The sequence below is a fragment of the Oryctolagus cuniculus genome, chromosome 17, assembly GCF_964237555.1.
Source record: "Oryctolagus cuniculus chromosome 17, mOryCun1.1, whole genome shotgun sequence".
In the NCBI taxonomy this organism is placed as follows: Eukaryota; Metazoa; Chordata; class Mammalia; order Lagomorpha; family Leporidae; genus Oryctolagus; species Oryctolagus cuniculus.
In genome coordinates, this window is record NC_091448.1 from 14,801,197 (window position 1) to 14,827,287 (window position 26,091).

At 61.3% G+C, this 26,091-nt stretch overlaps 1 protein-coding gene across 1 annotated transcript in view; it reads left to right on the top strand.

The window, feature by feature from the left end:
* Positions 1 to 25,703, top strand: part of SCN4A (sodium voltage-gated channel alpha subunit 4) — a 42,915-nt gene extending 17,212 nt beyond the window's left edge. Inside the window, exons 7-25 of the mRNA XM_002719480.5 lie at positions 1,430 to 1,711; positions 2,347 to 2,410; positions 2,643 to 2,784; positions 3,501 to 3,710; positions 4,596 to 4,749; positions 6,341 to 6,579; positions 8,118 to 8,291; positions 9,025 to 9,381; positions 13,659 to 14,150; positions 15,864 to 15,996; positions 16,548 to 16,702; positions 17,146 to 17,319; positions 17,806 to 17,928; positions 19,088 to 19,366; positions 19,630 to 19,683; positions 19,872 to 20,009; positions 20,531 to 20,635; positions 21,097 to 21,367; positions 22,421 to 25,703. Coding sequence (XP_002719526.3) covers positions 1,430 to 1,711; positions 2,347 to 2,410; positions 2,643 to 2,784; positions 3,501 to 3,710; positions 4,596 to 4,749; positions 6,341 to 6,579; positions 8,118 to 8,291; positions 9,025 to 9,381; positions 13,659 to 14,150; positions 15,864 to 15,996; positions 16,548 to 16,702; positions 17,146 to 17,319; positions 17,806 to 17,928; positions 19,088 to 19,366; positions 19,630 to 19,683; positions 19,872 to 20,009; positions 20,531 to 20,635; positions 21,097 to 21,367; positions 22,421 to 23,652 — 4,778 coding nt within the window. The 3' untranslated portion in view covers positions 23,653 to 25,703. The remainder of the gene's footprint in view (positions 1 to 1,429; positions 1,712 to 2,346; positions 2,411 to 2,642; positions 2,785 to 3,500; positions 3,711 to 4,595; positions 4,750 to 6,340; positions 6,580 to 8,117; positions 8,292 to 9,024; positions 9,382 to 13,658; positions 14,151 to 15,863; positions 15,997 to 16,547; positions 16,703 to 17,145; positions 17,320 to 17,805; positions 17,929 to 19,087; positions 19,367 to 19,629; positions 19,684 to 19,871; positions 20,010 to 20,530; positions 20,636 to 21,096; positions 21,368 to 22,420) is intronic.
* Positions 25,704 to 26,091: the final 388 nt, after the last annotated feature.

Sequence of the window (26,091 nt, forward strand, 5' to 3'; positions counted from 1 at the left end):
CAGGGTTATGACTCTGCTGGGCTGTGTGTAAGGCTCTCCCCACGGCCTGGACCACAGGGGGCTGGCACAGCCGGAGAGCAGGAAGGGCCCTCGGTGGGAGCTGGGTGTTTCCCCACAGCTTAGCAAGGTGGTGGAGCCAGACTGCTTGGGTTCAACTCTCCCTTGCACCCGTCTGTGACCTTGGGCAAGTGTTTGACTTGCTGTGCCTCAGTTGCCCCATCTGTGAAACGTGGATGGTAGTAGTACCACCCAGTGGGTTACTTTGAGGTTAGGGACTTTGAAGGAGGGCCCGGCACAAGGGATGTGACACATAACAGAGTTAGCCTCACAGTCAACGCCCGTGTGCCACGCTGGAGTCCTGGGTTCCACACCTGGTTCTGGCTCCTGACTCCACCTTCCTGCTAATACAGACCTGGGAGGCAGCCGTGATGGCTCAGGAAACTGGGTTCCTGCCACCCATGTGAGAGAGCTGGGGGGAGCTTCCGGCTTCCAGTTTCAGCCTGGCCCATTCCCAGCCGTTTCAGGCATTTAGGGAATGAACAAGCAGATGGAAGCACCTTCTCTGTCCCTCCTCGCTCTCTGCCTCTCAAATAAATGATTTTTTTTTAATTTGTTTGAAAGGTAGTTACAGAGAGGGGAGGGGAGAGAGAGAGAGAGAGAGCGCGCGATCTTTCATCTGCTGGTTCACTGCCCAAATGGCTGCAACAGCCAAGCTGAAGCCAGGAGCCTGGAGCTTCCTCTGGGTCTCCCACACGGGTGCAGGGGCCCAGGCACGTGGGCCATCTTCCACTGCTTTGCCAGGTGCACCAGCAGGGAGCTGGATCAGAAGTAGAGCAGCCGGGTCTTGAACCGATGCTTATATGGGATGTTGGCATCACAGGCAAAAGCATTTTTTTTTTTAAGATTTATTTATTTGAAAGTCAGAGTTACACAGAGAGAAAAGGAGAGGGAGAGAGAGAGAGAGGTCTTCCATCCAATGGTTCACTCCCCAATTGGCCACATCGGCCGAAGCTGTGCCAATCCGAAGCCAGGAGCCAGGAGCTTCTTCCGGGTCTCCCACGCAGGTGCAGGGGCCCAAGGACCTGGGCCATCTTCTACTGCTTTCCCAGGCCATAGCAGAGAGCTGGATGGGCAGTGGAGCAGCCGGGTCTTGAACCAGCACTCATATGGGATGCCGGCGCTTCAGGCCAGGGCATTAACCCACTGCACCACAGCGCCAGCCCCTAGAAGCTTAATCTACTATGCCACAACGCTGGCTCCCTCAAATAAATGAATTTTTCAAACAAATAAAAATGCAGACTGAGCAGAAACCGCTCTGTGGGGGCTGAACTGAGCACACAGCGCAGCCCGCTGAGCCATAAGAGCAGGCACGGGCTCGGGGGGATGGCCACCCTGCCCCACCCGCTGCCCACACTGGTGCCCTCCCCAGGGCTGAAGACGATCGTGGGCGCCCTGATCCAGTCCGTGAAGAAGCTGTCAGATGTAATGATCCTTACCGTGTTCTGCCTGAGCGTCTTCGCCCTGGTGGGGCTGCAGCTCTTCATGGGGAACCTGCGGCAGAAGTGTGTACGCTGGCCCCCGCCCTTCAACGACACCAACACCACGTGGTATGGCAACGACACATGGTACGGCAACGACACGTGGGACGACGGCCGCGAGAGCTGGGCCAGCAACTACACCTTTGACTGGGACGCCTACATCAACGACGAAGGTAAGAGTGGACAGGTGGGCAGGCGAGGCGGGGGGCCTGTCCCAGCCCCTGCCACAGCTTCTCGTGACGCACATAGCCTGGCGAGGACCTGAGCTGAGATCTGTCCCTTGTCAGCTTGTGTCACCTCTGACAAGTCACTCGGTCTCCCCTTGTCTGCATCACACGATGTGCTCACACCCTGGCAGACCCCCGGCAGGCACCACCTGGAGATGCCCTATTGGCACATGCAGCCTGCACAGGCACACACGTGAGACACACACTCCCACACAGCCACGCGTCCTCCCCACAGTGCCTCCGTGCAGCTGGGACAGTGGTGCCCCTTCTGGAAGCCAGCCCCAATTCACACTGAAATCAGGGCTTGGTAGCCTGAGGCAGACACATACGGGTCCCTTCTGGCTCCGTGCGTCCTCACTGGACACCCACACTCGCGCTGAGCTGCCACTGTTTGGGCCAGAGCTCCCTCCCCATCTCTTGTGCGGAGACCTTAGAACCTGGAGCTGTCATTATGGGAGGGGGAGGGGCGCCCAGAGGACACCTATTTGGGGTACATGGCGCACGGGTGTGCAGTGGGTGCGTGTGCCCGCAGTGTGCCTGCGCGGGTGACACGCCTCCTTTGTGGCATTCGACTTCCAAAGGGAACTTCTACTTCCTGGAGGGCGCCAACGACGCCCTGCTCTGTGGGAACAGCAGTGACGCGGGGTGAGTGATGCTGGGGAGGCAGCAGGGAAGAGGGGCGTCCCAGGTCTTGGAAGATGGGGGATGGGAGATGATCAGGGACTGGGACTTGGGCTGGACGGGAGTCAGGGAAAACCCACGGACGTGGAAGGACTACTTTCCAGACTGGGGACATAGGTGGGACTGAGGGTTCCCCCCTCTGGGGTCGCACACATGTCTCCCAGCTACAGCTCTCTGCCCCCCATCCTGTCCCCAGGCACTGCCCCGAGGGTTACGAGTGCATCAAGGCTGGGCGAAACCCCAACTATGGCTACACCAGCTACGACACCTTCAGCTGGGCCTTCCTGGCGCTCTTCCGCCTCATGACACAGGACTACTGGGAGAACCTCTTCCAGCTGGTACAGCCTCCCCTGCCCCCACCCCTCCACCCTGCAGGCCACAGGTGACCCCAGCATAGCCATCTGCTCTGTAGGACCATAGGTGCCCCTGCAGCTTCTGGGAACCCTGAGCACCTGTCCAGAGCTGGGCCACAGCCTTCCTCACCTTAAGAGCTGAGGTCTGGGCCTGGCACAGGCTTGGGTCCAGGAAACCCTGGGCCTCACGGAAACCAGCAGGGCAGCTGGGAAATTCACCCCTGCCCACGTGCAGGTACAGCCGGCCTCCGCCCGTGTGGGGTCCGCGTGCACTGACCCGATCACCGTGGATCAGACTGTTGGAGGGGGAAAAGTACCGTGCCAAACACGTCCAGGCCGATTTCCTTCTCATTCGTCCCTAAGCAATCAGCATGACAAGCATTTACATAGTATTTATGTCATAAAGTCTACAATTCAAGACATTTCCAAATACAAAAAAATTTGAACTACAAACTTCAAAAAGTTCATGGAAAATGCACATTGTAAAAATGTATGGATTTAAAACTGTTTTTCTGCACCAAAATCGGGTTATCTTTTCATGCTGTTTGCCACGGACTTTTGGAAGTATTTTAAGTTCCCTGGGACGTGGCGTGGCCTGCCCAGGATGACCACATCCCGCCTCAGGGGCCTCCTAATTGGAGGTATGAGAAGGGGCTGCGGGTACCACAGGTCCTCTCCCCTGCTTCTCCCCCAACTCCCAGACCCTGCGAGCAGCTGGCAAGACCTACATGATCTTCTTCGTCGTCATCATCTTCCTGGGCTCCTTCTACCTCATCAACCTGATCCTGGCCGTGGTGGCCATGGCCTATGCAGAGCAGAATGAGGCCACCCTGGCCGAGGACCAGGAGAAGGAGGAGGAGTTCCAGCAGATGCTGGAGAAGTTCAAGAAGCAGCAGGAAGAACAGGAAAAGGTCTGGACTCGGGGCGGGGAGGCCAGGGCCCCGCAGACCCCCGCCCTCTGCCTGGGCTGCTGAGCGACCGGCTTCTCCCAGGCAGGCTGGGGGGGGGGGGTGCGGGTGGCAAGGCAGGGGGAGCAGAAGGCTCCAGGCTGGAGGCTGCGGTGGAATGGGTGGGGTCCGGGCAATAGAAAGAGGCTTTTCCTACCTCATGCCTCAGTTTCCCGTCCCTATAAGGCATCTGGAGCAGTTCCGCCGGAAGTAGCCTTCCAGTCAAAGGCCGGTTGTTTCATGATTCTCTCTGGGTAACACGCGGCTCCACACTGAGCGAGAGGCAGGTGCTGAGACCCCAGGCAGCGGCTGCACAGTTACTCATCTCATTCAGTGCAGGGTCCAGGGTGCAGAGAGCTGAGTGAGGGGCTTCCCAGCTGAGGGTCCCCGGTCACCCCCACCACCAAGGCCCGCCCCTTCTCCATCCGCTCTAGGTTTGTACAGGCCAAGAGGAGCTGCCACTCCAAAGGATTCAGGGGCAGGCTTTGTGGTGCAGTGGGTTAAGCTGCTGCTTGGGGCATCTATCCCACACTGGAGTGCCGGGGTTCCCTGCCTCTGCTTCCAACCTGGCTCAAGTGCTGTGTCCCGACATCCACCCACATGGGAGACTTAAATGGAGCGCCTGGCTCCTGGCTCCAGCCTGGCCCAGTCCTGGCTGTTGCAGGCATTTGGAGAGTAAACCAATGGATGGAATGTCTCTCCCTGTCTCTCTTCATCTTTCAAATAAATGCAAGTTAATGAACATTTTTTTTAAAAAATAAAAGATTCAGGAAGAAGTTTTGAGAGCGAATTAGTCCAGCTCCCAGCTCAGAGCCGGACTTCATGCCCATCACCCTTGCTGGTCCACAGGCCAAGGCCGCCCAGGCTCTGGAAGGTGGGGAGGCAGCCGGGGACCCCACCCACAGCAAAGACTGCAACGGCAGCCTGGACACGGCGCCAGGAGAGAAGGGAGCCCCGAGGCAGAGCTGCAGCGCAGAAAGCGCCATTTCAGACGCTATGGAGGGTGAGTGCCCTGCCCGACCCCCACCCCACACTCTGCCTAACATGCCCAGCGGGCCACTCAGGCTCCTGGGGGCAGGGAGGGGCCGCGCTGGACCCAGCTTCAGGAGGACAGTAACTTAATCTTGGCATCATCGAAGAAATGGCTGTGATAAATATAGTCCTGTCTGAACCGGGCCCAGTGCTGGCTGAGAGACCGGGCTGCCGTGGGCACTGGGGGCTTCCGGGAGGGCCTTGGGGGCTGCCAAGGGCTAATGAATGCGAATCAGGAAGGCCCAGCCTTCCGGAAACTGGAGCTCCGGCTCCTCAAGTGTTCTCTGGGCAAAAGGCAAAGGTGCTAGGTGGAGTCACAGAACCCCTCCGTCCCCGTGCCACCCCCAGGGTCAGAAGGAGACTAACCATGCGGTAAGAAGGGAAGAGGCAGGGGACACTGGGTAGGCAGACGGATGGATGGATGGACAGACCGCATGGGACCAACTAGAAAGAGACCCACGGAGGGAGGGAGGGCAGATGGGAAAGCAGCTCAGGCCTGGAGAAGGGATTGGCCCCCTCCTTGTACCCAGAAGGAGTTGGGGTCCCACAGGACTCTGAAACCTCCAGAGGGAAGCATCTCACGTGGCCTTGTGTCCCACCTCAGGTGCCTGTGTCCCACCCAAGAGCACCCTGGGAGTTCTGGGCCCAGCCCTGCCACCAGGGAGAGCTTTGTGAGAAGGTTCCATGGCAGACACTGGGATAGGTGCAGTAGCGGACGAGGGGCGTCACCTCAGTCCAGAGTCTGCCCCCAGCCACAGGAGAGGCTGGGTTTTCTAATTCCTGATGGGGCTGGGGGTCAGCTATCCTCACCCCTGGGGCAAAACGGTCTCCATGGGGCTGCCACCCACTCCGGTTCCTTGTTTCCACCTGTGAAGTGGTGGCACCAGTAGCTATTTACCTCGTCTGCTTTTGGTGCTATGACGTCATGCCTAGGCCGAGACACACCCATAAGCCACCACTGGGACTGGCTGGGGACAGTATGGAGGTGCCGGCATTCCTGGCCCAACACCCTGCAGTGGCCTCCCGCCCTGTCCCTGGGGACTCTGGGACCCAGCCAGAGACCAGGGCGTCTCCCCAGCCAGGATCACTGCCCAGGGCAGCTGGCAGGGAGTGGGAGCCCAGCCCAAGCTCACTGAGGGGCGGGGCTCCAGGGCTGCTCCAAGAAGGCGGGGCTTGAAGTGGAGCCTGGAGGCGGGCCTTTGAGGTTCTTAATGCTAAGGGGCGGGACTCAGGATGGGGCTTCAAGGGGGTGGGACTTCAGGTGGGGCCATGAAGGAGGGATTTTTTAGGAGGGCGGGCCTTGAGAAAGACATGCCTGAGGGGCGGGGTTTCATGGGTGAGCTTTTGAGATTTAGCACAGAGAGGAGGGGGCTTTAGAGCTACATGGTGGGGGGAGGGGGCAGCAGCTCCAGGGAGGGTGATGCACCAAGAGGAGGTGGGACTTGGAGCAGGCCACACTAGGAGTGGTTGAGATACGGTGCAATGAGGTATTTGGAAGGAAGACCAAAGACGCTGGGGAGGAGAGAACCCTCAGCAGGTAGCTGTTACCTCCCCACCCCCAGAGCTGGAAGAGGCCCACCAGAAGTGCCCACCTTGGTGGTACAAGTGCGCCCACAAAGTGCTCATATGGAACTGCTGCACCCCTTGGGTGAAGTTCAAGAACATCGTCCACCTGATCGTCATGGACCCCTTCGTGGACCTGGGCATCACCATCTGCATCGTGCTCAACACCCTGTTCATGGCCATGGAGCACTACCCCATGACCGAGCACTTCGACAACGTGCTCTCTGTGGGCAACCTGGTAGGGAAGGGCCGGGGCAGGGTCACGCGGGCTGCCTGGGCTGTGTGGAAGCATGGGGCACTATCTGGGGGCCTATGGGGGACAGCTGCGTTATTTTGCCCGTATATGAGGGAGCATGAGCTGGGCGAGGGAATATCCCAGATTTAGGTTTTGGCGTATTTGGAGACAAGGGGAGTTGGGTGAGGTTCTGGGCCTGGAGAAAGAGATGTGGATTTGGGAGTGTGGAGATGGTAGAGGGGGTGGTGACAGGTGTCTCCACTTGCAGAGTTTGTCAGGAGCTTCAGAGGGACCAAGAGATAGGGCAGTGCAGCTCCCAGGCCCAAAAGGCCCCAGCTCACCCTGGAGGGCCCAGGGAGCAGCCCCCCAGCCCTCATCCATCTCCGGGCATGGCCTGGCGGCTCCCCTGCCCAGCCCTTCTCTGTGCCACTATTGCTATTGTTGACACACACTGATCCCCGGGCTGATCTCTGCCCATTAGGAGCATTAGCACCTCATTGCCAGCCCCGGTGGAGCCTGACAAAAGGAAAAGCAGCCGCCCCAACTCCTCCAGCCCTGCCCCACCCTTCTCATTCCTCTGCAATTCTTCCAGGAAGGCAAATGGGCGCGATGCTCCCCCTGCCCCGCCCCAGAGTCAGGGAGTAAGATCTGGGGCCAAGGGGGAGAACCAAGACTGGGTGGGTGACACGAGAATCAGACCCCTGGCTCCGCAGCCTTCGAGGAAGGCACATCAGCCCCACAGAGGTGCCCAAGGCAGCCATGGCCAGGCTGGGCCGCAGAAGCAAGGACGTGCTCTGGACGCAGCACAGCTGCTGGGTGTGCGTGATGGGCCGGGCCGCCCGCCAGCCCACCCACCCCCTGCCCACACTGTCTTGCTGTCTGGGCACCTGCCACGGCCAGGGACAGCTCCTGGGAGGGGCTCAGCATGTGCCCAGGCAGGCTGCAGACCCAGAACAGCTGATGCCTGGCAGGAGGGCGTGCCCTGCCCTGAGAGCCTCTGGGGGCTTTGGAGCCCTCAGACCCCCATGTCTGGAGTTGAGGGGAGAGCGCTGGCCTTCTCATTCACTTTGTGCCTCTTGGTTCCTGCCCTGGCCCTTTGAGTCTGCTAAGGCTGGCTGGGTCCCAGGGCTGGAGCCGGCAGAGGCAGGAGACAGAGCTGAGCTCCCTGAGAAGCGGGTGGTGGGACTGCCGCTCACCTCCCTGAGCCCCAGGCACTCGCCTGCGACTGAGAAGCCAGTGTGACAGCCCCTCCCTGCTTCACAGCGTGAGCCGCACGGTGCTCTGAGGTCGCTGAATCTCGTCGTCCGACCAAGAGCCAGCTTCAGGGACTTGCCCACAGTCACGAGGCCGGCTGTAGGTGGCAACGGGCGTTGTGTCCCTCAGCTCGGCCCTGTGGCATGGCCGTGGGTACCTGTCACATACTCCCGTGGATACCACTTTCCGCCCCTCTCAGGAGTCCGGACCCCTCCCCTCTGCCCCCACAGGAGCCTCCCCAGTGCTCCCCGAGGCCCTGAGACTGGGACACCCCTGCCTCCCCGCAGGTCTTCACGGGCATCTTCACAGCCGAGATGGTGCTGAAGCTGATCGCCATGGACCCCTACGAGTATTTCCAGCAGGGCTGGAACATCTTTGACAGCATCATCGTCACGCTCAGCCTGGTGGAGCTGGGGCTGGCCAACGTGCAGGGGCTGTCGGTGCTCCGCTCCTTCCGTCTGGTGCGCGACATCCCTGGGGCCCGGGGCTGAGAAGGGTTAGGGAAGAGAAACCCAAGCAGCCGTGCAGCCGGAGATGAGGCCCCATCTGCCCCAGGCTGGGAGAAAGGGAGCCCTCTCTCCTTACCACACCGGGCAGGAGCCACCAAACAGCCCAGGAGCGGCACTGGGCTTGGTTCCTTAGTGTCCCCGGGGGGCAATGGGGCAGGAACTTCAGCCCCATCCTGGAGCCCTGTGAACAGGCCCTGGAAGCTCCTGAGGAGTGAGACTGGAGCTTTGGAGCTAGCGCCTCTCTCCTGCTCTGTAAAGAGCGCGTTTCTTATTGTTTAACTTTGAGGCCTTTCACACATGCACAAAAGTCCTGAGAACGTATAGTGACCTCCAAGCACTCGCAACAACCATCAGTGCTTCTAGGATTCTTTAATCTGCAACCCCCTCCCCCGCCATTTTTCTTAGGCGGCAGCGTGTCAGTGCAAATCCCAACAGTATACGTTAATTTCCAAATGCTTCAGCCTCTTTCACAGATAAGCAGATTTTCTCTTTTGAGCACGTGAAGAGCATCAGGTAGTAGAATATGAGTATTCCCGTTTAGCAGAAGGGCAAACTGAGGTCTCCAATCACTTGGGGCGTGGGTTTGGACTATCAAGACAGCAGTTTCTGCTAAGGATGGGGCTCCCTCGGGCGGGGCCAGTGGTCCCTGGACCTCATTCGCCCTTGCCCTCCTCTTGTCTGGCAGCTGCGAGTCTTCAAGCTGGCCAAGTCGTGGCCGACGCTCAACATGCTCATCAAGATCATTGGCAACTCGGTGGGGGCGCTGGGCAACCTGACGCTGGTGCTGGCCATCATCGTGTTCATCTTCGCCGTGGTGGGCATGCAGCTGTTCGGCAAGAGCTACAAGGAGTGCGTGTGCAAGATCGCCGCCGACTGCAGCCTGCCCCGCTGGCACATGTACGACTTCTTCCACTCCTTCCTCATCGTCTTCCGCATCCTGTGCGGGGAGTGGATCGAGACCATGTGGGACTGCATGGAGGTGGCCGGCCAGGCCATGTGCCTCACCGTCTTCCTCATGGTCATGGTCATCGGCAACCTTGTGGTGAGTGAGGCTGCCGGGCCGGCCGAGTGGTTGCTCCACGCGTGCCCGGGAAGGGGCTAACCTGTGTCCCATTCCTCTCAGGACCTCACGCAGGCTGCAGTCCAGGGACCCTTTCCCTGCGAGAGTGAATTTGTCTGACACTGGTGATGTTTGATTCTTCTCCATCTCTCGGTGATTCTGACTGTAACCTGCTTAGGGGTCACCTGAGAATGTCTTACATCACACACCCCCACCCCCGCCCCAGAGTCTGAGCAGCAGCTCCGGGCGGGGGCCTGGGCATCTGTACTTCTGCAAGCCCCCACGACCGCACTGTGAGGGTTGTTTGTTCTGTTTTGTTGAAGTGTATTTCTTTATTTGAAAGGCAGAGTGACAGAGAGAGAGAGGGAGAGAAAAAGAGAGATCTTCCATCCACTGGTCCACTCCCCAAATGGCCACAACAGCCAAGGGCTGGGCCAGACCGAAGCCAGGAGCCTGGAACTCCACTGGGGTCTCCCATGTGGGTAGGTGGGACCCAGGTACTTGGGCCATCATCCATTGCCTCCCGGGGCACATTAGCAGGGAGCTGGATTGGGAGTGGAGCCGCAGGGACTCGGACTGGCAATGATATGGAACGCTGGCACTGCAGATGGTGGCTTAACCCACTGTGCCACAGCGTTGGCCCCTGAGGAACCCTGGTGTTTTGGTAAGATGCCAGGATAGTGAATCAGACAGACCTGCCTTCCAATCCCAGCTCCTCTGCCAACATCTGAACCAGTGGCCGCCCTCGAGTTAGGCTGGGTTCTTTGTGAGACAGAAGACAGATATTAGGTAGCCCCTAGGGCCACTGGGAAGATTGACCACAAGGCACAGTGTGGCACAGGACCAGAACCCTTGGCCTTCTGGTCTTCTTCTACCCGCTTCCTGTCCTCAGGGCTTGGCGTGAGGGGGTAGGTGCAGGGAGGTGAGGGGCAGGGGCTGAGCGGCATTTCTGGGGAGGCCTGACTCCTCCCCTTCTGGATGCAGCAGTGGGGTCACTCCTGTCAGGGTCCTACAGAGCTGTTCCCAGATGCCCCTGCGGTGGCCAGCACTGCCCTAGGCAACAGGGGTGGGGAGGACGCACACGCAGCCCTACGCTGCTCAAGGGCCTGTGGCACCTTCGGGCTGCTGGGTCAGCACTTCTCAGATGTCGCTGAGCTGCAGCGGGCGGAGGGCGGAGGCTGTGGGATAACCAGAGAGGAGGACTCGGGGCTGAGTCCCTGGGCTGGGGTCCAAGGTTGGGGGGAGCAGGGGAAGGTGCCCCAGCCGGACCTTGGGGCAGGAGTAGAGGTGGGGGGGACAGGGACTGAGCTGAGTAGAAGTTTGTGCAGACAAATTTGCAGACCTGGGGGCGGCTGCAGGAGCCCGTGGAGGCTTCTGTCTGTGTGTAGGAACCCATGATGGTCTCACAGCCCCACTTGCTGCTGGGGAAACCCCGAGCAAGCTGTTGACCTTCTTAGGGGCTGTGCCTGCTCAGCTGGAGAATGCGGGTGCTGGGGTGGGCGGCCACGAGGATCCCATGACGCACGCGTAAGTGCTCAGCAAAGCTCTGGGCCCGTGAGACGCACGGCCCGCGGGAGGTGGTGGTGGGGTAGGTGCCAGCCCTCATCCGGTAGGTATTGGGCTCCTACAAAAGGCCGTAGGCCGGTCCCTGTGCAAAAGGCTTTACTGCATTAGCCCTAATCCTCTCGACAGCCCTGTGACACAGGTCTTATTATCCCCACTCTCGGGATGAGGTACCGCCCAGAACCGCACTGCCCAGGCGGGAGCTGAGCCGCGCCTAGAGCGTGGGTCTGCTAACTGCTGTAACCGTAACCTCCGTATCAGCGGTAATCGTCACAATGACAATAAGGATGACGACAGCTGACATTTGTCTTGCCTCGACCCAGGCTGCTGCGCGCATTGCACATTCACTCGCGTAACCCCTGCAGCCGCCCTCCGAGGGATGGCCAAGCTGTTGGAGACCAGAAAGCAAAGGCTCAGGTGAACTGGCAGTGCCTGCCGGGGCGGAGCCCGAGCAAGCCGGCTCGGCTCTCCCTGCCCCAGCACGGCCTCCGCGTGCTTCTCCCTCCACGCTCGCACGCACACGCAGGCCCCCTGCTCTGCCTGTGTGTGCCCCGTCTCCATGAGCGGCCTGCCCCCCACGCACGCACGGCGGCCACATTTTCCAACCCGGATCTGTGTCTCTTGCCCTCTGTGCACAGGGAGTAGAGTGGCCGGAGAGGTGGCGCAGTCAGTTCCTTGGGCACTGTCCCTTCCCTCCCCACCCCCAGGCCTCAGAGAAGCAGGTGTTGCCAGAGGGCACCAGGGCACCCTGCCAGGGAGCGTGTGGGGACCCGTGCCCTGAGTCCATGGCGCTTGGTCACTTCCTGTGGGTTACTAACGTGAGGAGGAAGTGACTCGGTCCTAGGTAACCCACCCGGCAGAGCCCCCAGAGGAACATGACCCCCGCCCCCTTCCACTCTCCCCACCCCCACCCCTCGCCTGAGGCGGCTATTTCTGTCCCAGCAGAGCCGTGTGCAAACCCTGCTGACCCAGAGAGCAGCTAATTCCCATCTCAGATGTGTTTCTGGCAACTGGATGCCTCCCCCCACCCCCACCCCGAGAGAGGGAAAAGCAATGGAAAGACCAGTACATGGTCGCAGGGCGCAAAGACAGCGTAGTTAGGGGACACAGGGCAGCACCTGCCCCCACCCCACCCCAGCGTATTCTCTCCGAAGAAGGTTTCAACACATTCCTTAAAGAGACTATGTTAACGTGGCAGTTAAGACAATGACAAAAAGACCTTGAGACTCACGGAGAATGGCCGGCGCCGCGGCTCACTAGGCTAATCCTCTGCCTGCGGCACCAGCACACCGGGTTCTAGTCCTGGTCGGGGCGCCGGATTCTGTCCCGGTTGCCCCTCTTCCAGGCCAGCTCTCTGCTGTGGCCCGGGAAGGCAGTGGAGGATGGCCCAGGTGCTTGGGCCCTGCACCCCATGGGAGACCAGGAGAAGCACCTGGCTCCTGCCTTCAGATCAGCACAGTGTGCCTGGAGGGTGAACCAACGGCAAAGGAAGACCTTTCTGTCTCTCACACTGTCCACTCTGCCTGTCAGAAACAAAACAAAACAAAACAAAAAAACTGAGACTCACGGAGAAGATGGTCAAAGGTGACAGATTCACACACGGTCTCCCCCACACACACACACTCCCTCACATTGACATACACCCAGCCCTGCCCCAGACCTCCCGGGGTGACAGCCTGGCCATGTCTATGACTGGCAGGACTTACTTTGCTGCCCAAGGATGGGTGGGCTCATAGAAGGGCACCCACCGCATTGTGGCCTGTAGGGCCACGATGTCTCCCTTTGTAGTATAATGAAGGGTGCCTTCTCACGGTGTGCAGTGACCGGGTTCCAGTCCTGAGCAAGCCAGTCCGCCTCTGCAAGACTGTTCCTTTGTGTGTCAAATACTGAGCTAGCCTCGGGAGCCATCGCGGTCTTGTATTACTGCACACGTAGTAGCAGCGAGCATTTCTGAGTGCCTACCAGGGGCTCTCCATTGTCTGTCTGCCAGTTGTTACCACAAGGCGAGGAGTACTAAAATCATCCCCGTGTTATAGAAAGGAAACTGAGGCACACAGCGATGAAGCAGCTTGCCTCAGGACACACGGCCAGCAAATGGGGGTTCAGAGCCAGACAGCACTGTGCCCAAGCCTGTGTGCCCCCACAAGATTGTGTTAGCCTGATCAAGCGCCGGCCTCCACCTGCTGCTGGCAGGGGCTCATTAAGGTTCTGTCCACCAGAAATAAAGCTTGGAGATGCTGAGCGGAGTCCAGTGACCTCTTAGGTCCATTCGAGAACCAGCAGTAGGCGCGGTAGGGGAACCCCGAGGGGAGACGGGGAGCGAATAGCCATAGTGAATGTGCCTTCCAGAGCCAGAGAGGGCTGGCGCCCGAGCACCCCAGGGGCGCAGGGCCTAATGAGAGTCCCACTCAACAGATGGAAAGGTTTGTGAGGTTAAGTCGCAGAAGCTTGGAGACTGGAGCCCCGTTCTTTCTTGTGCATCCGCCCAACAGAGGCGCAGAAGGAGTCCCAGCCACCCCGTGCGCCTTGGGCAGCACTGTCCTGTCATATGCCCGAGCCGCAGCTGCCTTATCTGCCGAGTGGGGCTGATGAGGACGGTGCTCCCCCTTGCTTTCCAGCGTCCCCTGTGCGGCAGGTCTGATCTGTGCACTGGGGCCCAGAGGCTGCGCTGAGGCTTCCCGCCCTCTGCTCCCCAGGTCCTGAACCTGTTCCTGGCCCTGCTCCTGAGCTCCTTCAGTGCCGACAGCCTGGCTGCCTCGGACGAAGACGGCGAGATGAACAACCTGCAGATCGCCATCGCTCGCATCAAGTGGGGCATCGGCTTCGCCAAGGCCTTCATCCTGGGGCTCCTGCACGGCAAGATCTTGAGCCCCAAGGATATAATGCTCAGCCTCGGGGAGCCCGGGGGCGCTGGGGGTGCTGGAGAGGCTGGGGAGAGCGCCCCCGGGGACGAGAAGAAGGAGCCGCCCCCTGAGGAGGAGGAGGACAAGGACCTGAAGAAGGACAACCACTTCCTGAACCACGTGGGCCTGGCCGACGGCCCTCCCCCGGGCATCGAGCTGGACCACCTCAACTTCATCAACAACCCCTACCTGACCATACAGGTGCCCATCGCCTCCGAGGAGTCCGACTTGGAGATGCCCACGGAGGAGGAGACCGACACCTTCTCGGAGCCCGAGGACAGCAAGGTGAGCCCGCCCCGACGGCGCAGGGGACAGATAGCCCTGGCTTCAGAATTCTCCATCCACAAGTCCCACATCCTCTCCCGGCCTCATTTTCTCTGTCTGTGAGATGGGCGTGCTGGTGCCCACCCTGTGGCGTGCTGAGAGTCTCGAACGGTGCAGAGTCAGCTCTCTGTGAGTGGCCAGGGTCATCAGCGTGACTGTAATATGCGCTGGTTACCATCACTGGCCCTGCCTGAGTCTCTGATCTCTTCCCTTCACACCTGTCCCAGAGTGCCACCCTGGTCTCTCACCAGCAGGTGGTGCTCTTGGGCAGGAGGCGCCAACCTGCGCCCCCTTGGCCCTGGGACTGTTGGACCCAAGAGGCCCCTTTGAGATCCCCCTGCGGGCCTGAAGCCCCCGCCAAGTCCCTGCCAAGATCATCTGTTTCTGCTTAGAGCCCATCATGGGGGGGGGGGGGTCCCCACCTGCCAGTCAGAGACTCGGAGGAGAGGAGCCGGAAGGCCCTGGGAGATGGGGACAGAGAGAGCAGAGAGCTCTGGCGGATCCTTGGGGCGGGGGCCCTGCCCTACCCTGCCCCAGCCTTGCCAGGTGAAGAAGGCAGGTAGCCGTCATGGCCAGGTGCTAGGGCTGAGCCTGGGTCCCTGCCTGGGCCTCCCAGAGGGGCTGACTCGGAGCCCCCTGCCCCAGATCAGTCCTGGGCCTGGCCGGGCACCGGAGCCTAAGGAACTTTGCCCTAAAGGCCTTTGCCTCCTTGTTCCCCCCAAATATGTGGCATGCTCGCCTACCAGGGGGCCGAGCGCCTGTGGGCTATAAATACCCTGGGAAACGTGGCACCGGCCTCGACCTCGGTATGAGGAACTCGGGGAAGGGAGGGGTTGGAGAGCACCCGGGTCCCAGGCTCTGGGAGGGGAGGGGGCTGGGACTTTAAAGGGGGGATTCCGGGAGGGACGGTGTCCAGATGGAGCCAGCAGCTCAGCGGATTCTCTGGCTGATGTGCCACTGTATGCCTCAGTTTCTCTTTGTCACCTAGGAACAAGGTGTCCCCCCCCCCCCAGTTCTCCAGTCACTGCCTTGGATACAGAGCTGTGGCCCCTGCACCCCTTCCTCTCCAGAGGCCTTGCCCCCAGCCATGAAGGGGTCCTCCTTGGGGAGTGGAGGCTGGGCTGGGGTGTGACCTGGGACAACACCACGAGGAGGTGGGGGAGACATGGCTCAGCCTCCCCCCACCCCACTGCGATCAGGTTCCCTTGGCACCAGACTGGGGCTTTGGCTGTGGAAAATTTTCCATGGCTTCTGGATCCCTTAGCCAAGCAGACCCTGGGGCAGGGGAAGGCTCCGGCCCGCACGAGGGGCCCTGCCCGCCGCTTGTCCGCAGGCTGTGGCAGCCCAGCCCCGTCTTGGCCCCTATGCGTACCCCTGCCCCTCAAAGCTACCCTCAGGCCTCTTGTTCCTCTGCCAGCCCCTTCATGCTCCTAAGCCCCCCAGAGCCCCCTGCCAGCTGCGCCCAGCCCCTCCCTTACCCGTGGCCCTCACCAGATGTGAGTGCCACAGTGTGCTGGGGCCCGGCGTGGGCTCCGTGACCCCTGGCTGAGTGAGCGAGTGAGTGAATGAATGAATGGTGATGAGTCTGCTCCAGCTCTTTGCCCTCCCTCGTGGTGGGAGGATGAGGAGGTCTCTGGGGACGCCAGGGTCACGTGACCCTGTGGCCCCCCGCAGAAGCCGCTGCAGCCCCCGGACGGGAACTCCTCCGTCTGCAGCACGGCCGACTACAAGCCCCCTGAGGAGGACCCCGAAGAGCAGGCCGAGGAGAACCCCGACGGGGAGCAGCCCGAGGAGTGCTTCACCGAGGGTGAGGGCGCAGCCCCCGTGCCTGGGGGTCGTGCGCCTGCAGGGGGCAGCCCAGGAGCCCGCGGCCCTGCCCTGCCTCCCCCGGGGCGCACCAGAGGAGGGCAGCACTGCCCAGATGGTGCAGGCTGGGGAGTGCAAGTGGCTGCCCCTGAGACTCCCCACTCCACTCCCTCCACTCCCTCCCCCACACCTCCCTTCTGCTCCCAGTCTCCCCTGCACTGTCAGAGAGAGAGGCCTGGCCTGTCCCTGTCCGTCTCCGGACAACCCCGGGGAGCAGTATTTTTGTCCAAAGTCTGCCTGGGTGCCGGGAGGACGGGGACAACTGGTGGCCTGAGCCCCTGCTTGCCAAATGTCTCCCTCTGCGTGTCCACCCCTAGCAGCAGTTGACGGATGGGTGGAGTGGGCTGTGGGGCTGGAGCTGAGCCCCCCCCACCACGCGAACCAGATGGAGCCCTGTGTGCAGGAGAGGCCTGGCCCCAGGGCAGGGGTGGGGGCGGGGGCGGGCGACCAGGCAGCCCCAGGCCCATGCCCAACGCCTGCCCCCACCTGCAGCCTGTGTGCAGCGCTGTCCCTTCCTCTACGTGGACATCTCCCAGGGCCGCGGGAAGCAGTGGTGGACCCTGCGCAGAGCCTGCTTCAAGATTGTCGAGCACAATTGGTTCGAGACCTTCATTGTCTTCATGATCCTGCTCAGCAGTGGGGCCCTGGTAGGCACCACAGGGCAGGGGCGGGACAGGCCGGGGATGGGGACCAGGCTGGAGGGCTGCAGCCCAGACAGTCTGGAACCCAGGGAACCCTGAAGGAACTCACCTGGGCTTCAGGCTGGGTTCTGGAACATTGTGACTCAAAGCGACAGGTGGTCCTGGTGTGCTGCCCTGGGCGGTGGGGAGGTGGGGCTGGGTTCAGGTAGGGGTCACTGTGAAGACCTCAGCATATCGCTGAGAGCTGCCATCCGTGGGCGTGGGAAGGGGGACCCAAGGAACTCCCGCCTTGGGAGACTCGCTCCTCCCTGGGGTGGGTGGCAGCAGCTGGGAGAATCCACACCTGGCCCACACAGCAGAGCCCCGGGGGCCGGCAGCAGCGGGCAGGGTGGGGACGTGGCTGCCGCCACAGCCTCCCAGGCTCCGGCCAGCCGTGCTGCTGTCCCCAGGCCTTCGAGGACATCCACATCGAGCAGCGGCGGGTCATCCGCACCATCCTGGAATACGCCGACAAGGTCTTCACCTACATCTTCATCGTGGAAATGCTGCTCAAGTGGGTGGCCTACGGCTTCAAGGTGTACTTCACCAACGCCTGGTGCTGGCTGGACTTCCTCATCGTGGACGTGAGTCCCCCAGCCGCCATCGTCACAGCCGAGGGCTGTGGGAAGCCCGAGGCCCCTGAGAGGCAGGACTTGGCCAGGACCGCAGGGACACACAGAGCCCAGATCGGCCCGGCCCCCCAGAGCTGGCCTCTCAGACACAGCTGCCCGGGGACAGGGAATAAGAGACTGAGGAGCCTTCTGTTCTATGGGAAGGACACCCCGGGGGACTTGGTGACCGGCCGGTGCGTGTGGCAGGTTCTCAGATCCTCTCTGATGGGCACACAGGCCCCGTGGGGCGATGGGTACTGCCCCCCCATCCTGTCAATCCCAGTTAGTCGATGACATCACCAAGATGGGACAGGTACCAACACTGCTGGTGGCAAACCAGAGGGGACCAGCCAGGAGCTGAGTGTCCGGGAGCCGCCTCCCCCAGTGGGGGGCCTGTCCCTGGGGGTTGTTGGGAGGCTGAGGGTCCTGTACCCACTGACGTGGCCTTTCTCTTTGCAGGTCTCCATCATCAGCCTGGTGGCCAACTGGCTAGGCTATTCGGAGCTGGGACCCATCAAATCCCTGCGGACGCTGCGGGCCCTGCGTCCCCTGAGGGCACTTTCCCGATTTGAGGGCATGAGGGTGGGTACTGAATGGCCTCTGCATGGCAGAGCAGGGTGCACGGGCACCTTCTACCTCGGCCAGTCCTGTCCAAAGGCCAGTGGCTGGTCCCCTACCAGCCCCCTGCCAGTGCTCAAGCCACTGGCCCACGTGCCTTTAGCTTACCTCTGCCGCCACCAGAGGGCAGCAGAGGGTGCAGCAGCTCCCAGGAGACCAGCGAGGCAGGAGCAGATGGGTGAGGCAGGCAGGCCTGTGGGTTTATGGGTGTCCCTCCCCAACCTCAGACTGGGCACCCCAGGGCTCTGAAACTAAAGCAAGTAGGAAGGTGCCTGCGCCCTGGCCCTGAGCCCACCCCCCCTTCAGCTCTGGGTCATGCCCTTGAGTTTGGGGTCAGTTTGGGCAAGATCCCCCAGGCCCTTGCGAGCGGAAATGGCAGGTAAACACGGGGCTTGAGCAAGAGACCTGGGACTTCCCCAGCACAGAGGGAGGCCTACTGGGAATGACAGCCGCCCGCAGGGACGAACCCCCGCCAATCACCACTTCTGGCCAGGGGCTCCTGCTCAGGCGAGGGCCCTCAGACCCACCAGAACAGGGAGATAACCTGCCCATGGCCCCGTGGCTGCTTGGTGCCACCAGGCTGTGCCACCTGTCGGTCTGGAGGTCATAATGAGAAGGGCCCAGCCCAGGCTGGAACACTTTGGGAGGCCAGTGTGACCAGGGCTGGCTGGGGGGCAGGGCTCCGGTCCTGGGGTCTTGCTGCTTCAAAGACCCCCAGTGGCATCTCCTCTATGCCTGCCTCTTATGCTGTGAGCGCGGAGCAGGGACTGTGTCACGTGGGCTGAGTTTCCTACGGGGGCCGAGGGAAGAGTGTTTGTCTCCTGCCTGGTGGCCCGTGACCAGGCCACTTCCAGAGAAGCCTGGCGCCCCCACCCTGGGCTGATGGCTCCAGCCAAGCAGAGCGTCCTCTCCAACCACCAGACCCGCAGCCCCCAACCCTACCCCCAACGCACCTTCATGCGGCCCGGCACATGGCTGCCTCCCTCTGGGCCTGGCTCAGATGGGCCCTCCTCCAGGAAGGCCTCCCTGAATAGCCAAGCCCAGCTCCGCCTGGTCCCCCGGGTAGTGTGCAGGTGGGGGAGAGGCTCTGACCGCTCCCCCCACCCCCGTCCACGGCCCTCAGGTAGTGGTGAACGCCCTCCTGGGCGCCATCCCCTCCATCATGAACGTACTGCTCGTCTGCCTCATCTTCTGGCTCATCTTCAGCATCATGGGCGTGAACCTGTTCGCCGGCAAATTCTACTACTGCATCAACACCACCACCTCCGAGAGGTTTGACGTGTCCGAGGTGAACAACAAGTCCGAGTGCGAGAGCCTCATGCACACAGGCCAAGTCCGCTGGCTCAACGTCAAGGTCAACTACGACAACGTGGGCTTGGGCTACCTCTCCCTGCTGCAGGTGGTGAGTCCGACTCCCTGTCCGGAGCTGACCGCCGGCATCTCCCGTTGTACCCCAGCCCGCCGTTGCACCTTGCTAAGGGGCTGTTCCTCCTGCTCCCGGGGCTGCGGGACCCGAGACCTTGCTGGTCTCTATATGATGTCTGCCCCATTGGGCTCTGGTGGCAGGCGGCCTCAGTGGAGGATAGGCTGGGGAGAGGAGGGAAGTGGATGGCAGATGGAAGCAGGGAGCAGCCCCCTCCTCTCACCCCTACTGCCCTCCCCCAGGCCACCTTCAAGGGTTGGATGGACATCATGTATGCAGCTGTGGACTCCCGGGAGGTGAGTGACGGAGCCAGGGTGGGGACTCAGACCGCAGCGAGACAGCGGCATGTGCCCTCTCCCCGCTGGCTATGCTGCTTCCGGGGTGGGGGGGTGGGAGCAGTGGGGGTGTCAGGGGTCCTGTGGCAGAGCTCGGGGAGGGGGAGAAGCCAGTGCGTGCCCAGCCCGCCCCTCCCTGCACCCTGCAGAAGGAAGAACAGCCAGCTTACGAGGTGAACCTCTACATGTACCTGTACTTCGTCATCTTCATCATCTTCGGGTCCTTCTTCACCCTCAACCTCTTCATCGGTGTCATCATTGACAACTTCAACCAGCAAAAGAAAAAGATAAGTACCAGCCCAGCCCGGGCCGCCCGGGCCTCCCCGCTTCCTCCCCGTGCCCCCAGCGTGGCCTGACGTCCTCCTGTGCTGTTGCTGCCGGCCTGGCGGAGGCACTGACCCTGGACCCCCCCCTTCGACCCCTGGGCCCCTCGTCCCTGAACCTGGTTTCATTGTCTAGAAAGTGCGGGCAACACAGCCTCACGTGCGGGGTTTCTCTAAGCACTCGGCGAGACCTGGAGGGAAACCGGCCCCACACAGGCTGCAAGGCGGCGCCAAACCCCTTCCCCCGTCACCCCGCTCCCCTCCCTGCCCCCTCAATCCCTCTTGGTCCCTCTTCCCATCACCCCCTCAATCCTGCCATCTCTGGCCCCGCCAGGCCCCTGCCCCTGGCCTCCCAGCCCTTGTGCCGGGGTGGGGGCTGCCTTAAGGGTCGTGTTTGAGGTAGGGGGTCTTGGAGACGAGGTAGGGGGTCTTGGAGACAAAGAAGAGGGGGCCACCCCAACCTCACGAGCCCTGTCCCTCTATACTTTGGAGGGAAGGACATCTTCATGACGGAGGAGCAGAAGAAATACTACAACGCCATGAAGAAGCTCGGGGCCAAAAAGCCTCAGAAGCCGATCCCCCGGCCCCAGGTACCGCTGATCAGGGCTCCTCTCCCTGGTTCCCAGCCAGGGACTCCCAGGAGGGAGCTGGCAGCCAGGCTGTGCCCCTGGCAGAGCAGGGTCCACCTGCGGAGAGGGTGCCTCTTTGCGGCTGCACAGACACCCCAGCCCCCAGGGTCCATCCTGCTTCTTACCTGGAGCCCTTGGTGGCCTCTGGGGCAAGTCCCCTACAAGGGGGGAGGAAGAGGATGTCCAGACACCCTGAGGGATGACTGGGGGACCTTGGAGGGAGGAGGGGCCCAGAGTGAGGGCGGAAACGCCGGGAGCCCACAGAATGGCCGTCCATCAGTGAGCTAGTGGTTCACCCCCCGCCCCGCCCCAACCGACTCCACCACGACCCCTGACGCCTCCCCCGTCTGCCTCCTCCCCATGATGCTGCCGTGCCGTTGTGCGTCCACCCCGTGTGCCTGCGTGTGGGCTGGGCGCTGCAGAACAAGATCCAGGGCATGGTGTACGACCTGGTGACCCAGCAGATGTTCGACATCATCATCATGATCCTCATCTGCCTCAACATGGTCACGATGATGGTGGAGACGGACGACCAGAGCGAGCTCAAGGTGGACATCCTCTACAACATCAACATGGTCTTCATCGTCATCTTCACGGGCGAGTGCGTGCTCAAGATGCTCGCGCTGCGCCAGTACTACTTCACCGTCGGCTGGAACATCTTCGACTTCGTGGTCGTCATCCTGTCCATCGTGGGTGAGCGGGCCTGGGCCAGGCTGGCAGGGTGGCTGCAGGACGGGCCACTCAGGACAGCCCCCCACCCCCGCACCCACACACACGCACACGGGGGATCTGCCACTCAGTCTTCTTAAATTTTTTATTTGCTTGTTTATTTGATTTGAGAGAGGGAGACAGACAGACAGACAGACAAAGGACAGCCAACTGCCTCCTGCTGGTTCATTTCCCGAATGCCAACAGTGGTCAACAGGGGCTGAAGCCAGGAGCTGGGCACTCAACCCAGCTTTCCCACAGTGGGTGGCAGGGACTCAAAGTCGTTGAGCCCTCGCCTACCACCCCCTAGGGTGTGCCTTAGCAGGAAGCCGGAATCGGGCGCAGAGCCAGCACGGAAACCCAGGCCCTCCCATGCAGGATGTGGGCATCCCAAGTAACAGCTCACCTGCCAGGCGCCAAGCGCCGGCCCCTTTCACTGGCTCCTGATGCAGAGGCGGCACACAGGAGCGGGCCACAGGCAGCACGTCACTGCACACATGTGGCTGCACTTCCGGACACACGCTGACCAGTAGACGCACACTCAGTGCCCGTGTCCTGAGTGAAAGGCCTAAGACGATGGTTTTAGTCTGTGTTCGTGCTGGAGAACTTCCCGAAGGCACGTGTGGCTGTGACAGGCACGCGTGCTGTTTGTTGAGCACCTCCTATACGCACTGCGCTGCACAGACATCACCTCATGCTTTGTTCATAACATGGCCATGAGCCAGGTCTACTGTCATCGCTCCATTTCACAGCTGCAGAAACTGAGTCACAGACAAGTCAAGGGACATGCCCAGAGCCTCACAGCTGCTTGCTCGCGCTCTCTCTCTCTCCCTCCCCCACCCCCTGCCTCCCTCCGTCCTCGCCTCATCATGGCGTCTGCCAACAGCAGGCCTGTGGAAATGCACCTTACCCCACCCGCAGCCCTGTCAGCACAGGTGCAGCCCCTGCCCCCAGGGCCCCGGAGCGGCCGCCTGATCTGTGAACCCCTGCAGGGCAGAGCACCCCAGGCCCTGACGCAGCCTCCGCTCCTCCCTGCAGGCCTGGCGCTCTCCGACCTGATCCAGAAGTACTTCGTGTCCCCGACCCTGTTCCGCGTGATCCGCCTGGCGCGCATCGGGCGCGTGCTGCGTCTGATCCGCGGGGCCAAGGGCATCCGGACGCTGCTCTTCGCCCTCATGATGTCGCTGCCGGCCCTCTTCAACATCGGCCTCCTGCTCTTCCTGGTCATGTTCATCTACTCCATCTTCGGCATGTCCAACTTCGCCTACGTCAAGAAGGAGTCGGGCATCGACGACATGTTCAACTTCGAGACCTTCGGCAACAGCATCATCTGCCTCTTTGAGATCACCACGTCGGCTGGCTGGGACGGGCTGCTGAACCCCATCCTCAACAGCGGGCCGCCGGACTGCGACCCCACCCTGGAGAACCCGGGCACCAGCGTCAGGGGCGACTGCGGCAACCCCTCCATCGGCATCTGCTTCTTCTGCAGCTACATCATTATCTCCTTCCTCATCGTGGTCAACATGTACATCGCCATCATCCTGGAGAACTTCAACGTGGCCACGGAGGAGAGCAGCGAGCCGCTTGGCGAGGACGACTTCGAGATGTTCTACGAGACGTGGGAGAAGTTTGACCCCGACGCCACCCAGTTCATCGACTACTGCCGCCTCTCCGACTTCGTGGACACGCTACAGGAGCCGCTGCGGATCGCCAAGCCCAACAAGATCAAGCTCATCACGCTGGACCTGCCCATGGTGCCGGGCGACAAGATCCACTGCCTGGACATCCTCTTCGCCCTGACCAAGGAGGTGCTGGGTGACTCTGGGGAGATGGACGCCCTCAAGGAGACCATGGAGGAGAAGTTCATGGCGGCCAACCCGTCCAAGGTCTCCTACGAGCCCATCACCACCACCCTCAAGCGGAAGCACGAGGAGGTGTGTGCCATCAAGATTCAGAGGGCCTACCGCCGGCACCTGCTGCAGCGCTCGGTGAAGCAGGCGTCCTACATGTACCGCCGCGGCCAGAACGGTGGTGGGGATGGGGACGAGGCTCCTGAGAAGGAGGGGCTGATCGCCGACTCCATGAGCAAGATGTACGGCCCAGAGAACCGGGACAGCAGTGCGCACAGCCAGGAGCTGGAGAAGGGCTCCCCCGAGGACGCCGGCCCCGCCGTGGGGCTCCAGCCCGGCAGCCCCCCAGACACTGAGCTCCTCGCCGCCCCCGCTCTGCGGCAGACTGTGCGCCCAGGGGTCAAAGAGTCTCTGGTCTAGTGGGCAGCGTGGAGGTGGCCAAGATGAGCCTTGGCACAGCCCGCAAAGTTCCCGGAAGTGCCTGCATACTGAGCGAAGGGGCGGGGCTTTAGCTCCCTCGTGGGGGACAGGATCTGGCCGCGCTGGGGCTGACAGCCGGGGCCCATGCACCTGCCTTCCCAGGCCGTGGGAAATGAGAACTGTGCTCAGGGGCTCCATGCTGGGCCTGAGGCCCCTGCCTCCGTGATTTCCACCTTGAAGTTGTCTTACCTCCTCGTGGGCCCGGCCAGCCAGCAGAAGGAGGTTAGACCAGCAGACACCTGCCCCTCACCAGGGGAGGGGCCGGCCTACCATGGGGCATTGGCTGCCCTCCTGTCCCCACAGTCTTAAGGGATGCTGGCCTCTCCCCAGGAAGTGGCTCAGGCCCCCCAGCCCCAGCATGGACAGAGACCTCCTCACCACAGGGCGCACAGACACCTGGCCCAGGCTGCTGCCAGCCCTCCCCTCTGCCTCAGGGGCCAGGAATTCCCTGGGAAAGGGAAAGGGCACCGGTTCCAAAGGAGCTCCACACTTCGGCCTGATGTGTTGGGCAGGGGTTGAGATCCTGAACCTCTTCCTGGGCCGTGTCCAGGTCCAGAGAGGGCTCCCCAGCTGGCCCCGAGGGGAAGAGCAGAAGGGAAGATCCACCTGGGAGCACCCTTGTCTAGGGAGCATGGATGCATAGTGCAGGCTGGGTCTGGCAGCTGTGTCGCTGCTTGTGGCCTGAGCAGCCAGGCCTGGGTAGGGTCAGTGAAAAGATCCTCTTCTTTCCTCTTTCCCTTCCTCTCCCCACCCCATTGGCACCACCAGGGTTCCCTGGAGCCCCATCAAGCCCGAGATCCCCACCGCCTGGTCTTCCCCCATGTCTGTCTCTTTCTCCCGCCTCATCCTTTTCCTCTCTCCTCAAATTGACCCTAAAAATGTTACCGCTTAGCTGGTGACACTGGGGCACACAGCAGAGAAGGCGCACCTGGCTCAGGTTCAACCTTCCAACTTCCTGCTGCCTGGAAAGCCAGGTGACACTGCCATTGGCACCACCAGTCTGGGCATGGCCGCACCAGGCTCTGCTGGTTCCCAGAGAACAGAGGCTGGGCCTGGAGGAGAGGGTGAGATACCTGCTCAGGGGTCACTGGAGTTAGTCACTTGTGTGTGTGACTGTGTGTCTGCTTGTAGGCCTGTGGGGATAGCTGTGTGTGTGTGTGCATAAGCCACTGTGTACTACTGCCTGAACACATGCTTGTGTGTCTGGGTATTTTTGTGTCTGTGTGTGTCAGTGTGCCCTGCAGTATCTGAGGGTCTGTGTGTGTGTTCTATGTAGGCCTGTTCACATGAATGTACCTGTGTGTGGGAGAGTGTGTGGATGAGTGTGAACACGTGGCAAGGTTTATACTTTGAGTCTCCTATTGGTCTAAATGCTTCTTCTTTTTCTTGGATCTCATGAATAGTTTAATTAAAACTCAGGAAGCAGCAAAACCTTCAAAACAAGATGAATGTGTGTGCACACATGTGTATGTGTGTTCACACATGCACACACCCGTGGGCCAGTTTTCCTTGTTGTCTGCTGTGCTCTCTGCCTGCTCCCTGTCCTGCCAGGGCTTGCCTCTCCCTCCCTCACTGCCCATGAGCTCCTCCCTTGGCCTTGCTCTTTCATCATCACATGCCCATGGCCTCAACCCTGCTCCCGCCTCGACTCCTAGCTCGTCTCTGGAGATTCTGCCTCTTCCTGCAGAAGATTCATCCAAGAGAGGCTATGCCTCCTGCTGTCCAACACCTGCCCCTCTGTCCTTCCCTCCTGGGCACTGGACTGGCCCAGCCCACAGAGCCTTGGGAAACCTGTTGGACAGGACCTTCTCCATGGACTTTTTGCAGATTGCAGAGGACGTGTAGATGAGGGGGCCCAGCCTCTCCCCAGCCCCTCTCCCACAGACCGACACCCATTCCCACCTCATCCAGGTGGGAACAGGTCCCAAGCCGGGCAGGCCAACAGGCTCCTTTGTACAGTTCTTACAATAAACCGTCCCCGGTGCCTCTGACACGTGTGCCTCTGTGTGTAGATGTGGACAGGGCGAGGGTAGCAAGGGGCAAACGTGGCAAGCAGGCAGTGGAGGCAGGTGGGGCAGGGGAGTGGGACCCCAGCCCTACTCTCTGGCCTAATCTGCTTCCTCCTGCCTGCTCTGAAATCCTCTTAGCTGGAGTCCAAGAGGCCAGGTGGGGCCCCTGTGTTTATGTCCCTTTACCCCGATGCCTGTGATGATCTTGTATCCCTGTTCCCTCCAGAGCCTCTCAGAGGCCCCAAGGTACCTGTGGGGCTCACACGTGCCCCCCCATTCTCAGAGGTGCCATCCCCTCAGGACTGGCCCTGGAGAGCCCCGACGTGGACCTGCGTGTGACGGGGTATCCCACGGAGCACTCTCAGCCCAC